Source organism: Cydia pomonella, unplaced genomic scaffold, assembly GCF_033807575.1.
Source record: "Cydia pomonella isolate Wapato2018A unplaced genomic scaffold, ilCydPomo1 PGA_scaffold_131, whole genome shotgun sequence".
Taxonomy (NCBI): domain Eukaryota; kingdom Metazoa; phylum Arthropoda; class Insecta; order Lepidoptera; family Tortricidae; genus Cydia; species Cydia pomonella.
Window position 1 is genome coordinate 941 of NW_026907774.1, and position 14,076 is coordinate 15,016.

The 14,076-nt window shown below is 49.3% G+C and overlaps 1 protein-coding gene across 1 annotated transcript; it reads right to left on the reverse strand.

Annotated features, from left to right (window-relative positions):
* Window positions 1-353: 353 nt before the first annotated feature.
* LOC133533223 (uncharacterized) lies at window positions 354-5,481 on the reverse strand. The gene is made up of 2 exons (XM_061872176.1): window positions 4,089-5,481; window positions 354-4,039 (listed from the first exon to the last, which is right to left on the reverse strand). Exons 1-2 carry the CDS (start codon window positions 5,479-5,481, stop codon window positions 354-356), a joined length of 5,079 nt encoding a protein of 1,692 aa, XP_061728160.1.
* Between the last annotated feature and the right edge of the window lie 8,595 nt (window positions 5,482-14,076).

The window sequence follows — 14,076 nt, forward strand, 5'->3', positions numbered from 1 at the left end:
ATTGCCTATATTCCTGTTTAGGAGAAATAAAGGGATACGGCGGGGGTTTTCTTTATTTGTTTTCTTTCTCTTCATTTCACTATTACATTTATCATATCTGTATTTATTCCTATTTACATTTTTCTTATGATTACTTCACTTTCATCTTATGTTAACATTACAGACTATCACTTTTTTCATATAGTTAGTTTACATTTTTTATCTTATATTTAACATAACAGTTCGCCTTAATTTATACTCACACTTTGTGTTTAGGTTAATTTAACATTTTGTTCCAGTTTCTTAAAGTTTGTATATCTATTTTACATATGTTTTTCTTAAATATACTTAATATATTTTAAAAACATATATTTCTATCTAGTTTTGTTTCGTTCCACAACCCTTCCCACAATCTGTAGGCAGAATTGTAAGAAGTTTTCCATCTCTGTACTGTTCATGATATTCTGCAGGTTGGCGGCAGTTATGTCAAATTTTGTTTTCTGCTCTATTTCGAACCTTTCCTTGCCAAATACTGGGCACTCAAACAGTATATGCGGCACCGTTTCTTGTTTGCTACTATCGCAGATGCACGATGGGCTCTCCTTGCACTTGAATCGGTTCAAGTATTCGGAGAACCCACCGTGCCCCGTCATCAATTGGGTTTTCAAGTTTGTTGGCTTAAATTTCTTCGTCATTCTATACGCCTTCACTGCATCTGGGAAGAAGAGTTTTGTGATGGATGCCGTTTCGCCAGACTTGTACCTCCGGTTCCACTCGTCAAGCGTTGACATGCGAATGCTACGCTTGACGAACGAGACCGGACACTGGTCGTAGTCCGGCTTTCGTTTGGAGCCTACAGCTGCTCCCTTCGCCAGCTCGTCTGCCCGTTCGTTGCCTTCTAACCCTGCATGGGCTTTAATCCAGTGTAGAGTAACTACTTTACCCTGGAGAGACATGGATTTTAAATTCTCTCTGGCCTCCACTGCAAGGGGGTGAAGGCAACTGTGGTTTTGTAATGTTTGAAGGGCCGCCATGGAGTCGCTGTAGATTCCAAACGATTTTTCGGCATATTTCTTCACTTCCCTTGTGGCTATACAGAGAGCGAGTAGTTCTGCCTGGTAAACTGTGCAGTATCTCGACAGGGCAAACTTGTGGGCTTTGGTTTCGGTTTCTCCCTTCCATATAGAAAGTGAGGCCCCGACACCGCCCCCACTTTTACTACCGTCGGTGAAAATTCGTATGTCGAATTCGCTATTCGAGTTCACATCGTCTAGGTTCACCAGGCGAGTCACTTCTAACTCTTCACGCTCTGCGGGATGGGGCATTTCTGTTGCCGGTGCCATCCGTTCAATCTCCCTGTCGTCCGGCACGGAGTCCGGCAGATACTCGCCTCGCTTGGCTTCATACAATAGAGCCGCCTCGTGTACTCGGAGGTCTAGAGGGAGTATCCCTGCCAGAATCAGCGCGGAGTTCAGGGAGACAGTACGGTAGGCTTTGCAGATTTTCTGTGCCACTCCACGTTGTACTACTGCCAACTGCTTTTGTATACCCAGTTTATTTGCAGCGTGCGCCCATACACTAGCGGCATACAGCACTATCGGTTCTACAGTTGCCACATATATTGTCTTGACCACTTCGGGATGGAGCCCCCATTCCGTCTTTGCAGCCCTCGACAGTTGCTTGTGTACCGCTATTGCCTTTCTGCAGACATTCGAGACGTGGCTGTTGAACGTCAGCTTGTCGTCGATGGTTACCCCTAGTATTTTTAATTCTTTTGTCATGGCAATGCTGGTCCCACCCATGCACAGTCGAGGGGTGTCATATTTAAGCTTCCGCGTGATTACCATAGCGTTTGTTTTATGCGGTGCAAATCTAAGCTTATTTCTGACACCCCACTCCTGAGCATGGCGCAGAGCAGCGTTTGCATGCATTTCTATTTCTAGGGCGGTGTCCCCATCAACGACAAGCACGACGTCGTCCGCAAATGCCTGACAGTAGTATCCCTTTTGCTCGTAGCTTTTTAGCAGTGGGTCCAGAAGCAGGTTCCAAAGGATGGGGCCCGCTATCGACCCCTGTACGCATCCTTTGGTGGTGTCCAGGCTGTACTGCTCCCCCGCATATCTGACAGTCACCCTTCGGTTTGTGAGGTAACTATCAATTACGCGTCTTAGTTCGACTGGACAGTTTTCTTCCGCCAGACGGGTCCTTATGGCCGGCCACCAGGCACCATCGAAGGCTCCCTCTATGTCGAGTGATATTAGTGTAATTATCTTCTTTTGATGTAGTTTGCTTCTTATATATTTCATTAATACATAAAGAGAGTCCTCGGTGCTGCGCTGTGGCATGAACCCGTACTGGTGGTTACTCATTCGAGGTAGTAGGTGGAATTTAAGCCTGGCCACCACCATCTTTTCGAAGACTTTGCCCAGGATCGGCAGCAATCCTATTGGCCTGTATGCTTTAGGCGTCGCGTAATCTCCTTTGCCGGGTTTACGGAGGACGACTACTGTTGCAGTTTTCCAAGCTTCTGGGAAATATCCTTGTTTAAGGCATTTGTTAAGTAGTGCCTTGAAGGCGTGCGGGTCGACTTCTATGGCATGACGGCAAATGTCTGCAGTAAAACCATCCTCCCCAGGGGCTTTCTTTGGGTTGAAAGAGTCACAGGCCCGTTTGAGTTCCGTCACAGTGAAGGACGGTTCGCATGTTGTTTTATTCTGTTCGCCGTTGTTCGCAACGCTGGCTCTCTCCCTCACTATGCGATGGTAGGCATTGTCGCTGTCTGTGCAGTCCTTTGGGTAAAAGGTTTCCGCCAGCAAGCGCACCGAGTTTTTCGCGTCAAGTACCACCCCGTCCCTCTCTAGCGGTGAGTCCTCTTCTCTACGTGCGGTCCTCCCAATTACCCGGTAAATGCCTTCCCAGACCCCTTCCCTGCTTTGTTTGTGACAAAACTCTTTCCAGCTATCTACCTGAGCTTTAGCCGCTGCCTGTTCGTATTCCTCCTTGTATTTTGCATATTCTGCGACCACTTTGGACCTCCGAACGGGGGCGGCGCACCTTATCCTGCGCTTCCTAGTAGCGACCTCTTTCTTCATTTTCGCGAGTGTCTCGGACCACCACGGCAAGGTAAGTCGCTGTACTATTTTCTTTTTGGGCATAGACGATTCACAGGCCTCACTTATTGCAATATTGAGTTCATGTACTGTTTTCTCTATTTGGGTGTTATTGTCTATATTTTCTATTTCAGATTTTCCGATTTTGTATTCTAGCAGCAATTGTTTGAGTTTCGCACGAAACTCAGACCAATTGGCTTTCTTGGTGTTAAATTTTCTTGTCGTCCTGTGTATCGTTATGCCGGCCAGTTTGGTGAGCTTTACTTTGAATAGGATGCCGTTGTGGTCCGAGCTTGTTAGTCCTTGGTCTACTTTCCAATCGTCTACCAGGTCCAATATATCAATGGAGCAGGCCGTCACATCTATGTAACTTGAAAGGTATTTACCGCCCCTGGTAGTGGCAAATGTTGGAGTATCTCCCCTGTTTAAAATGTGCAAGCCAAGTTCGTCGAGTGTGTTGGACAGCTGTTCGCCCCTGCCATCCACTACAGGGCTACCCCACCAGGTGCTTTTTGCGTTGAAGTCACCGCCTATTATCCATCTGCGCGGTTCTAATTCTTTTGCTATTTTCTCTAGCTGCTCGAGGTGGGGTTCCATGGGTTGGTCAGGCTCGAGGTACAAGGAGACAAGTATAACTTCCCAGGCACTGGTTTGGACGCTCACCACCGCAACATTGTCGGTGGTGAGTTTGGGGTATTGGGTTATCTTAATGTCATCGTCAAAGACGGCGATTACAGCCTTAACTGGTCTCTCCCCCGCGCCAGTGCCCTGGAAGATCCGTACTCCATTGTAGCTTCTTGTTGTTTTCGCCCCCCCCACGTAAGGCTCCTGCAGAAGCGCGACGGCAATGCCTCGCCGCTTGGCCTCCACATACAGCTCCTCAGTGGCAAGTTTTTTCCGCTGCAGGTTAGCTTGCGCGAGCTGGTAATATATTGGGTTGCCTGGGGCGCCTTTAGCAATATGCCACACTAGATCTTGCTATTTCGTCCCATCTCTTACGTGTCGGGCACACCAGGCTAAACGTGTTGTGCTCCGTGTCACTCAAGTCTGCTTTAGAGCAGTTCCGGCACTTCGGTGGCACTTTCGCGAGCCAATCGGCACATTCAGCACGCAGGTGGGGCCCGCCACAATGGCTACACAAGTCCGCTGTTGCAGTGCAGTATCGCTTGCCATGGCCAAAGCCCAGGCAGCGTGTGCACTGCACCAACGGCGTCTGATCTTCGACTTTTATGCGTTGGAGGTCCACGTGGACGGTTCCCACACCCGTCGCCCTTTGCCATATTATGGGAGAGACGCTAGCCACTACATGACAGGTGTGCGGGTTCCGCGTCCTCCTTCTGTACTTGATCTCTACCCTGATTTCTCTGTCGTCGAGGTCACGGAAAATGTTCCTGTTCTGGTTCCTTAAGGCCCTCACTATGTCCTCATCAGAGTTTATAGTGAGGACGTTCCTAAGGATCAGAAGTGGGTCCTTATTCTCCGCGTCCTCGACCATGAGGTTGGCCCCCTCTTTGGTTAGTCTGTCCTTTATTTTGTCTCTTTCTTCCTTAGTTGCTAGTCCCATTATAACTTTCCTATCCTTCGCCTTTCTGACTCTTTCAACCGTGATCCACCCATCCTTCGCGTCCACCGCTTTCCTAATTTTGTTGAGGACCTCGTCTCCCGTTTCAGTTTCATCCTTTGAGGTTACGACTACCGAGTGCAGGGTCCCTCTTCTCAAGGTCGATCCTGCACTGGTAGCCGAGTATGGGGACGCCGCCGCTACACTTGCGTAAGTCGCGGTCGTCGCCATCCTCCCAAGGGTCTCCTTTTGGGTCTCCATCGAGGCCCTCAGCTCGTCCATTTTCCTACCATTCTCTTCTATGAGCTTGGTTTGCTCTTCCAACTTTGACAGAAAGTCTTTAGGAAAGCTTTGGTCCGGCTCCGGGGTTACTGTGAATGTGGCGTTAGCAGTGTTGGTTAGCTTTGGGGTTGCCGCCGAACTGAGTCGGGGTATCTCTAGGCGTTTTTTCTCGAGCTCCAAGTCCTTCACCAACTTGTAGAGCTTTTCCACAATTTCTTTCACCGAGGCCTTCATTTCCTTTTTAATATTACCAGAGAGGTCTAGTTGATTTTTGGCTTTTTCCATTAGCCTCCTGGCCTCGGCGGTTTTTGTGCAAGTGATGGGTGAGGTTTTTGCCTCTCCAACTTTCACTTGTGCGGTTCGTTGTTGCCCTTGGGGGCTTTTCAGTCTTAGGAGGTCTTTGCCAGGGACCTCCAAGGCTTCCTTGGCCGGCGGGGGGGGCGCTGTAGGGCTCTGCCCCTGTTTTTGTTTTCCTGAGGCCTCCCACTCGCCGATGCTGCGCCTCACCTTCGACGGTTCGCCACCATCGTTCGCCTGGTTCTCGGCCATTTTTACAGGAGTGCGGAATCCAAACATCTACTCCTTCTTTTGTGGTGATGGTGCCTTAACCTTAGATAGCCCTTGTTACCTTTTGTGACTGTTTTTCCTTAAGCTGTGTCCGCTATTATTGTAAAGAAGGAGATGTTGGGAAATAAAGAGGAGTTTGTAGAGAAGATATAGGAGAGAGAAAGATAGAAAGTAATTTAAAATGGATATAACAATATAGAGCCAGTCACGTAGAGTCACGAAGCAAAAAGTTTGACGCCTCTGTAAAGGGGAGGTGGCCGTCTGGCGATCGTATTCGCCGTCAGATTGTAAGGAAGAGTTGTAGAATAAGAGTAAACACAGTAATTTTATTCTAAAGGTCAAATATTATTGTGGTACAAGTGTAGAGTCGCGGACTCTACTATCAGATTACTGCCTAAACACTGTATATAGATACAGCAATCACTTAAATCTAAGAAAAGGTCACTCGCACGTACCAAAATTTTATTGACTCTATGTAGAGCCGAATTGTTGTGTCCAGTAGATAGCTCTCCTCGAGCCCTTTCCAATGATACCAAGCACGGTCCCGCTATTCCTTCTGGTTCCGGAGCTACAAGGGCTTGAAGTTTTTGGTATCGTTCCAGAAACCGGTTTCTGGATTGGGTATCTGTCTGTAACTCCGGATCCGCTGGTCCTACAGGTCCGCGCTTGGGCTCGTTTTTCTGGGCTCGACTAGCTCTATCTAATGGGGGCACTTTCAGGCGGAAAATTTTTTCAGATTTTCAGTTTCCTGAAATGTCCTGAAGGCCTCTGAAAAGTTTCTCCTCACCCGGAGTAGTGCCCGCTGATTTCCCTGAAGGAAACCCCGGCTCTCTGCGACTTACCGTTTGGGAGATATCTCGGTTTGAGTTTTTCCAAAATGGCGGCGGGGACTGTCAAAGTTCAACTTTGACCGCTGATATCTCCCGTTCCTGGGGTCGCAGAAAGCCCGGATTTTCGACGGCTTACCTAAACTTAACCTAATCTATCGGCTGAGACCACTTTCAGGCTTCGAAATTTTTCAGAAATTTTCAGAGTGGAAATCACCTGAAAATTCCTGAAATGGGTCGAAGGTGGTAAAGAGACCTCCTCTTTCCTTCAGGGAAGAAACCGCAAGCCTCTAGGCCCTTGGGTTGCCGAGATATTGCGACTTGAAATTTGGCAAGATGGCCGCCGAACTGTCAAACGCAATGTTTGAGGGCCGATATCTCGGGAACCGGTGGTCGGAGGAGGTTCGGGCTTTCTTCCCTGCCTCTCGCCTTATCTCCTCTATAACTTAGGAGTGGTCTCGACCCTTAGAAATTTCTGTCGAGATTTTCACCTGAAACCTGAAACAACTATTTCCTGGTCAAAAAGCACTATCCCAGGTGAAAATCCGACTTCTTTACGTCAAGCGGTTGCCGAGTTATTGTGATTTGAATTTTGATGCCAGAAAAAACAAAATGGCGATTTTCTGGTATCTGGCCAAATTTAAAGATACGGGGCCCGGGTTTTCAGTTACCCAATATGCAATGACGGTTCTGAAGCTAATTTTAATGAGAAAAAGTGATATTTTATATTAATTTAGAATATATAGCCAAAAATAGGTTAAAATTCAATAACTTCGGAACCCCTTGACGTAAAAATACACAAAAAATTGTAAAATTAGCACAAATTACACAGCTACAGTACACAATAATAATCTAAATTAGTCACATACAAAAAATTTACAAATTTGGTATTTTTCGAAATTTTTCGAAAACTCAAAATTTTTCTAACTACTATTGTCCAGAAAATTTTCACACTTTACAAGTCTGTTGTACCAGCTAGCGCGCACAGGATTCCACTCAAAAAAGTATATGGTCTGCCTGAAGATTTTGCAGTATTTAAGGTTGAATTTTGAATTTTAAAAAGTCTATATCTCAGAAACTATATGTCCAAAAATTTTGTTTTAAGTACCGTTATACTCGGAGAGATGCACTGCTTGAGACTGCGCTGTGTGTTTGAGCCGCTCGCCTCTGGTTCGCCGACCACGCCACCACGTGGTTTTTGTTTTTCTGCGGATTGTGCTCCGACGGATCGTCGCCCAGACACGTGTGGGGTGTCGGCGTGCGGGGCTCGTTGAGGCGCTTCTGACGGTGTATCGCACTTATCGGTATCACTGTCCAGTGACGCAGCGTAACGGTGTTTATGATAACTTAACCTCTAAAAACACGGTTTTTGACACTTAGCGGTTTTTCCCGAGGTCACTCGTTTACGCACTGCAATCCGATAGATGGCACTCACTGTCCCGCACACAACAACACTTGTTTGGCCTCAATACGACGAGAATTGCCACGTCCACGAATTTTTTACTGCGGAGCTCAAAGAAAACGATGTCGCTACGACGCAGGGTGGCACGTGACTGGGTTAGGTTAGGTTAGGTTAGGTTAGGTTAGGTTAGGTTAGGTTAGGTTAGGTTAGGTTAGGTTAGGTTAGGTTAGGTTAGGTTAGGTTAGGTTAGGTTAGGTTAGGTTAGGTTAGGTTAGGTTAGGTTAGGTTAGGTTAGGTTAGGTTAGGTTAGGTTAGGTTAGGTTAGGTTAGGTTAGGTTAGGTTAGGTTAGGTTAGGTTAGGTTAGGTTAGGTTAGGTTAGGTTAGGTTAGGTTAGGTTAGGTTAGGTTAGGTTAGGTTAGGTTAGGTTAGGTTAGGTTAGGTTAGGTTAGGTTAGGTTAGGTTAGGTTAGGTTAGGTTAGGTTAGGTTAGGTTAGGTTCCCAGGCAGAAGACGGCGAAGGGGCCTAGTGCCGCCCCCCCCTCACAGCAGGCAACTACAACACATCAGCCTGCCGAATCTTGGACCCAGGTGGTCAGGAAGGGAAAATCGCGCAAATCCGCCAAATCTAAGCCCTCCCAGCCCTCCCTCCCCCCTGCCACTCCAGCCCGGAAATTGGCACCTGCGGGTCCGCGAAAGCTAGTTGCGCCCTCCACGGCCGCGATCGTGGTGGCTTTGAAGCCGGAGTCTGAGGCGACATACGCCTCAATTATTTCTAAAGCAACCACATCGGTAAACCTTGCCGATGTGGGACTTAACCACGTGAAGGTCCGCAAAACAGCTGCTGGAGCCAGGATAATTGAGGTGTCCGGGTCGGACAATGGCAGGGCAGCTGACGAACTCTGTAGGAAAATGACAGAGGTTATTGGTGAGGAAGCCCGAGTATACAGGCCCACCAAAATGGCAGACCTACGTATTGTTGGCTTAGATGAGGCGGCCACTCAGGAGGCGATTGCGGGAGCAATCGCGAAAATGGGCGAATGTACAGCGAACGAGGTAAAGGTGGGAACTATCAAGGCCCAAAATAATGGATCAGGGTCGGCACTGGTACAATGCCCCATAACAGCAGCCAAGAAGATCATCGCAGCCGGTCGACTACTAATAGGATGGTCCTCGGCGCGGATAGTGGCGATGGACCCGACACCGATGAGGTGCTACAGGTGCATGGGCAGGGGGCACACCAGAGCACTGTGCCCGTCGCCTGTTGATAGGAGCAGCCTCTGCTTCCGATGCAGCAGGCCGGACCACAGGATAGCGGACTGCAAGGCGGAGACTTCCTTCTGCTCAGTATGTCATGCGGCTAAACGTCCAGCGGGGCACATAATGGGTGGCTTGTCTTGCGCACCCCCACCAACAAAAGGAAAAGAGGCTCTTCTAAAGACCCAGAGAGCCCCCCCAACGCGGAACGCCGACCAACCGGCATGTGAGGGACAAAATATGGAAACGTAATGCCAGTACACCCATATCTAGACATTTTGCAGTGCAACATCAACCACTCCCCTCGTGCTCAAGATTTACTAATGCAAATCACGGCGGAGTGGGGCGTGTCCATAGCGGTGGTGGCAGAGCCATATTTTGTTCCTCCCCAGACAAACTGGGTTGGGGCTACAGATAGCAGGGTAGCCATAATGGTGCCGGCGGTGGGCGATTTTCCGCCCCTTACACCAATAGCCCGTGGGCGGGGATATGCGGCGGCAAAATGGGGGGAGACCGTAGTCGTGGCGTGCTACTTTTCCCCCAACGAACCGCTTCGTGACCTAGAGCAGTACCTCGAGGAAATTGGGAACATAGTGAGGAGAGCGAGCCCCAGCCAGGTGCTCGTATTGGGTGATTTTAACGCCAAAAGTGAGGCTTGGGGCTCGCCCCGCACAAACCCAAAGGGAGCTGCCCTAAGAGACTGGGCGGTGGCGACGGACTTGGTGGTCCTAAACCAGGGCACCGTAAACACATGTGTGCGACGGCAGGGGGGGTCTATTGTCGACATATCGTTTGCAACCCCTGCCATCGCCGAACGCATCACGAACTGGCGGGTCCTGGAGGATGTAGAGACCCTCTCCGACCACCTCTACATCCAAATGAGGGTCCACAACACACCAGTGGCCCCACCGATGCCCGGCCGCAGAAGAATGGTGTTCCCTAAATGGACCATCTCTAAGTTGGACCGCGAGATGGCGGACGAAGCTGCAATGGTAGAGGCGTGGAACAACCCTCCCCCAATCGCGCTAGCAGTGGACGAGCGTGCCTTACGCCTACGCGAGGGTCTCCAGTCAATATGCGACGCAGCAATGCCACGCGCCAGACGACCAACGGCAAAGAGGAGGGTGTACTGGTGGTCGGAGGAAATTGCGGCCCTCCGCATCACCAGTAACGCGTGCCGCCGCGCTTTTAACCGGTGTCGACGGAGGAGACACACGGAGGAGGAAGAAGAGGCAGCATATCAGGCCCTCAAAATGGCAAAAGATGCCCTTAACCGGGCAATAGCTAAAAGAAAGGATGAAGCGCGAGAGGAGTTCCTGGCCACACTAGACCGGGATCCATGGGGGCGACCGTACAAGCTAGTACGTAACAAGATGAAGCACGCCCCCCCCATGGACTCTCTGGAGCCGGAACTCCTCACGCGAGTCGTGGAGGGCCTCTTCCCGCCGGCGCCGAACTTTGTGCCGCCAGTAATGTCGGTCCCCCAGGCGGAACCGGACCGTCCGACGGAGATCCCCGGAGTCACCGACGTTGAAATAATGAGGTCCGACATCCGCCTAAGGGGATGTAAAAAGGCTCCAGGGCCTGATGGAGTACACGGGAAAGTCCTCCCTATTGTCCTAAAGCATCTCGGAAACCGGATTAGGGAACTATTTGATGATTGCCTGAAAGAGGGCCGGTTTCCGAGATGCTGGAAAGAGGGTAGGCTATGCCTCCTCCGGAAGGAGGGCCGTCCGCCGGACAGTCCCGCCGGATATCGGCCTATAGTCCTCCTGGACGAGGTCGGGAAGATGTTGGAGCGCATTATCGCTGGCCGCATTCTCCGACATCTCAAGGGTTCCGGACCGGACATTAGTGACAGGCAGTTTGGGTTTCGGGCGGGGCTGTCCACGATGGACGCACTTTCCTCTCTTAGGAATTTCTGTGAGGACGCAGCGGGTAGAGGTGAGGGTGTCGTGGCAGTATCACTCGATATCGCCAATGCCTTCGGCACCCTCCCGTATACTGTGATCAAGGAGGCACTTCGGTACCACGAAGTGCCTCCCTACTTGAGGACAATCGTGGAGCACTACCTATCCCAGAGAGTAGTGCTCTACGAAATGAGAGGGGGCCGTCGCGAGCACGAAATGGCCTGCGGTGTTCCGCAGGGGTCGGTCCTAGGACCTCTCCTGTGGAACATCGGCTATGATTGGGTAATAAGGGGGGCACAACTTCCCCGCATGTCCACCATATGTTACGCGGACGACACGATGGTGGCTGTGCGGGGAAGAGAACTGGGAGAGACCCTTAGGAGAGCGGCGGTCGCCACGGAAATGACGATCGGCCGCATACGCCTGCTTGGGCTAAGGGTGGCCCTCCCTAAAACAGAGGGAATAGTCTTCGGGGGTAAAGGATGGGTTGTTCCTGACGACCTGACGATCCAGGTGGAGAGAGAACCTGTCCAGGTCAAGGCCAACATTAAATATCTTGGCCTGGTCCTGGACAGGAAGTGGGACTTCAGGGAGCATTTCGTCCGACTTGCTCCCCGTATTGTAGGCGCGGCCTCCGCTCTAGGCAGGCTCCTGCCAAACGTGGGAGGACCGAGAGCCCCATGCCGCCGCCTTTTCGCGGGGGTTGTAAGAAGTATGGCCCTATATGGGGCCCCGATCTGGGCGGACCGGCTGTCGAGCGACAACAAATCCCTGCTCCGGCGGCCGCAAAGGGTGGTGGCCCTACGAATAATTAGGGCCTACTCAACGGTATCCCACGCGGCGGCATGTCTCCTCGCCTGCACCCCTCCGTGGGAGCTCGACGCCAAGGTCTTAGCGGAGAGATATGTGTTGAGGGTGGAGGCAAGGGCTCGAGGTGAGCACCTAGACCCAGAAGCAGCAGAGCGGGCGGACCGAGAGGCCAAGGTCAGGCTTCGAGAGCTTTGGGAGGCCAGCCTGGAGGACTCCCCCTATGGAACCCGCACCATAGGGGCAGTCCTCCCTCATATAGAGGAGTGGTTAAAGAGGAAACACGGGGCCCTATCATACAGGGCAACGCAGGTGGTGACCGGACACGGCTGTTTCGGTCACTACCTGCACCAAATTCAGAGGGAATTAGGGCCCCAGTGTCACGAGTGCGGCGATCCTGACGACACGGCCCAACACACCTTAGAAATGTGCAGTCGTTGGGAAGGGGAGCGCCGCACTCTCATGAGAGCTATAAGGTCGACGGATCTCTCGCTGCACAGTGTCGTTGCAGCCATGCTGGGCAGCGAGAGAAAATGGAAGGCAGTAGTCTCCTTCTGCGAGGAGGTCATCTCGCAGAAGGAGGCAGCGGAGCGGGAGCGCGAAGACGCGGCTGACGCGCCACCGCTCCGGCACAGACGAAGAGGGAGGGCGCGCGCGCGGTACGCTGCCGCGAATCGCGCCCTCCCTCGGTAGGGCCAGTGGGTTGGGGCCCACATTGCACGGCCCTACACGTCTGGGGGGGGAATCAGAAGCGTCCCTGATTCTCCCCTCCTTTGGTGCGGGTTCCCTGGCCTAATGCCGGGAAGAGACGGGGGGCATAGTGGTAGAATGAATGCGCGAGCCCATCATGCCCCCACTAAACGTCTGAGAGGGTGTGACGCCGGAGTGAGGTTTAGTGGGTATTCTCTCTCGCCCCTCCCTCGCTAGGAGAGAGGGCCGAGAGAGCGAGTCCCACATACCCTCCCCATATGGCCTTCCCACGGTCGGGGAGAAATGCGTAAAGGCATTCCTCACTCCGTCAACAAAAAAAAAAAAAAAAAAAAAAAAAAAAAAAAAAAAAAAAAGGTTAGGTTAGGTTAGGTTAGGTTAGGTTAGGTTAGGTTAGGTTAGGTTAGGTTAGGTTAGGTTAGGTTAGGTTAGGTTAGGTTAGGTTAGGTTAGGTTAGGTTAGGTTAGGTTAGGTTAGGTTAGGTTAGGTTAGGTTAGGTTAGGTTAGGTTAGGTTAGGTTAGGTTAGGTTAGGTTAGGTTAGGTTAGGTTAGGTTAGGTTAGGTTAGGTTAGGTTAGGTTAGGTTAGGTTAGGTTAGGTTAGGTTAGGTTAGGTTAGGTTAGGTTAGGTTAGGTTAGGTTAGGTTAGGTTAGGTTAGGTTAGGTTAGGTTAGGTTAGGTTAGGTTAGGTTAGGTTAGGTTAGGTTAGGTTAGGTTAGGTTAGGTTAGGTTAGGTTAGGTTATAGGGTTGATTCTCGGTAGATTTTGTTCAAATTTGGTACAGGGGCTTATTTTGACCTTATCTTTCTATGGTATTTCGCGCTTGCTCAGAATCGTCCTGGGTCTGGGACCTCCCATACATTTTTTTTGAAAATTTTCAGTTTTTTGTTTTTTGCGAAAAATGTATTATATTTAGGCACTTGGTTTCCTAGCTACCCCAAAATTTCTCTAATTCTGCATCGAATGACACTTTTTTCAAGAAAATCGGTTAATAAATAAAGATTTTAGACCCGGGTTAGATTATTTTCGCACATTTTTTTTGAAAAAAAAAAGTTGTCCAAAAATTATGAAAAAAATTCTATTTATACATTTGCTTAAATTCTGATATTACTAACGTAATATCTGACTGCTCGAATCTGAAGTCCATTTTGCTCTATCTCTTACCGTTTCCGAGATATAGCGTCCTAAAGTTGCGAAATTTCTTAAAACATTGCTATTCCTGTTTATGCGGCGTCGTTGAATTATTTGTATGGAAATAGTGAAATCCGACTCACACTTGACCCTTTTTTCATAGAAATTGGATTTTATGTAATTATGGGTGAGTTTTTAGAGTTTGTATGTTCATATTTGGTACATAGTGACATGGCATAGTCTATATTGACATGATCTGTCAAACTGTAAATTTGACAGTTTTTGAGAAAAAGTTTCACATTTTGTCATAGTTAAATAGAAATTGTCATTGTTAAGTATTTTTTTTTTTTTTTGACCAAAAGTGTCATAGTTGATGTATTTTGACAGTTTATGTAAAAATCTCGAAATTTGACAGTTTTAACAAAAATGTTTACTTTTAATAGCTATACAGCTGTATAAGATGACATGACCAAGTGCAAATTGACAAATTTTATCAAAACTATCATTTTTACAGTTTTTGAGATTTATATTGAAATAAAG

What these genes read in the sequence shown, in the direction of transcription:
- LOC133533223 (XM_061872176.1), bottom strand. Translation starts at nt 5,481, where the DNA reads ATGGCCGAGAACCAGGCGAACGATGGTGGCGAACCGTCGAAGGTGAGG. An exon ending in TAGCCTGGTGTGCCCGACAC is followed by an intron (nt 4,040 to 4,088) that starts GTAAGAGATGGG and finishes ATATTGCTAAAG; the next exon opens with GCGCCCCAGGCAACCCAATA.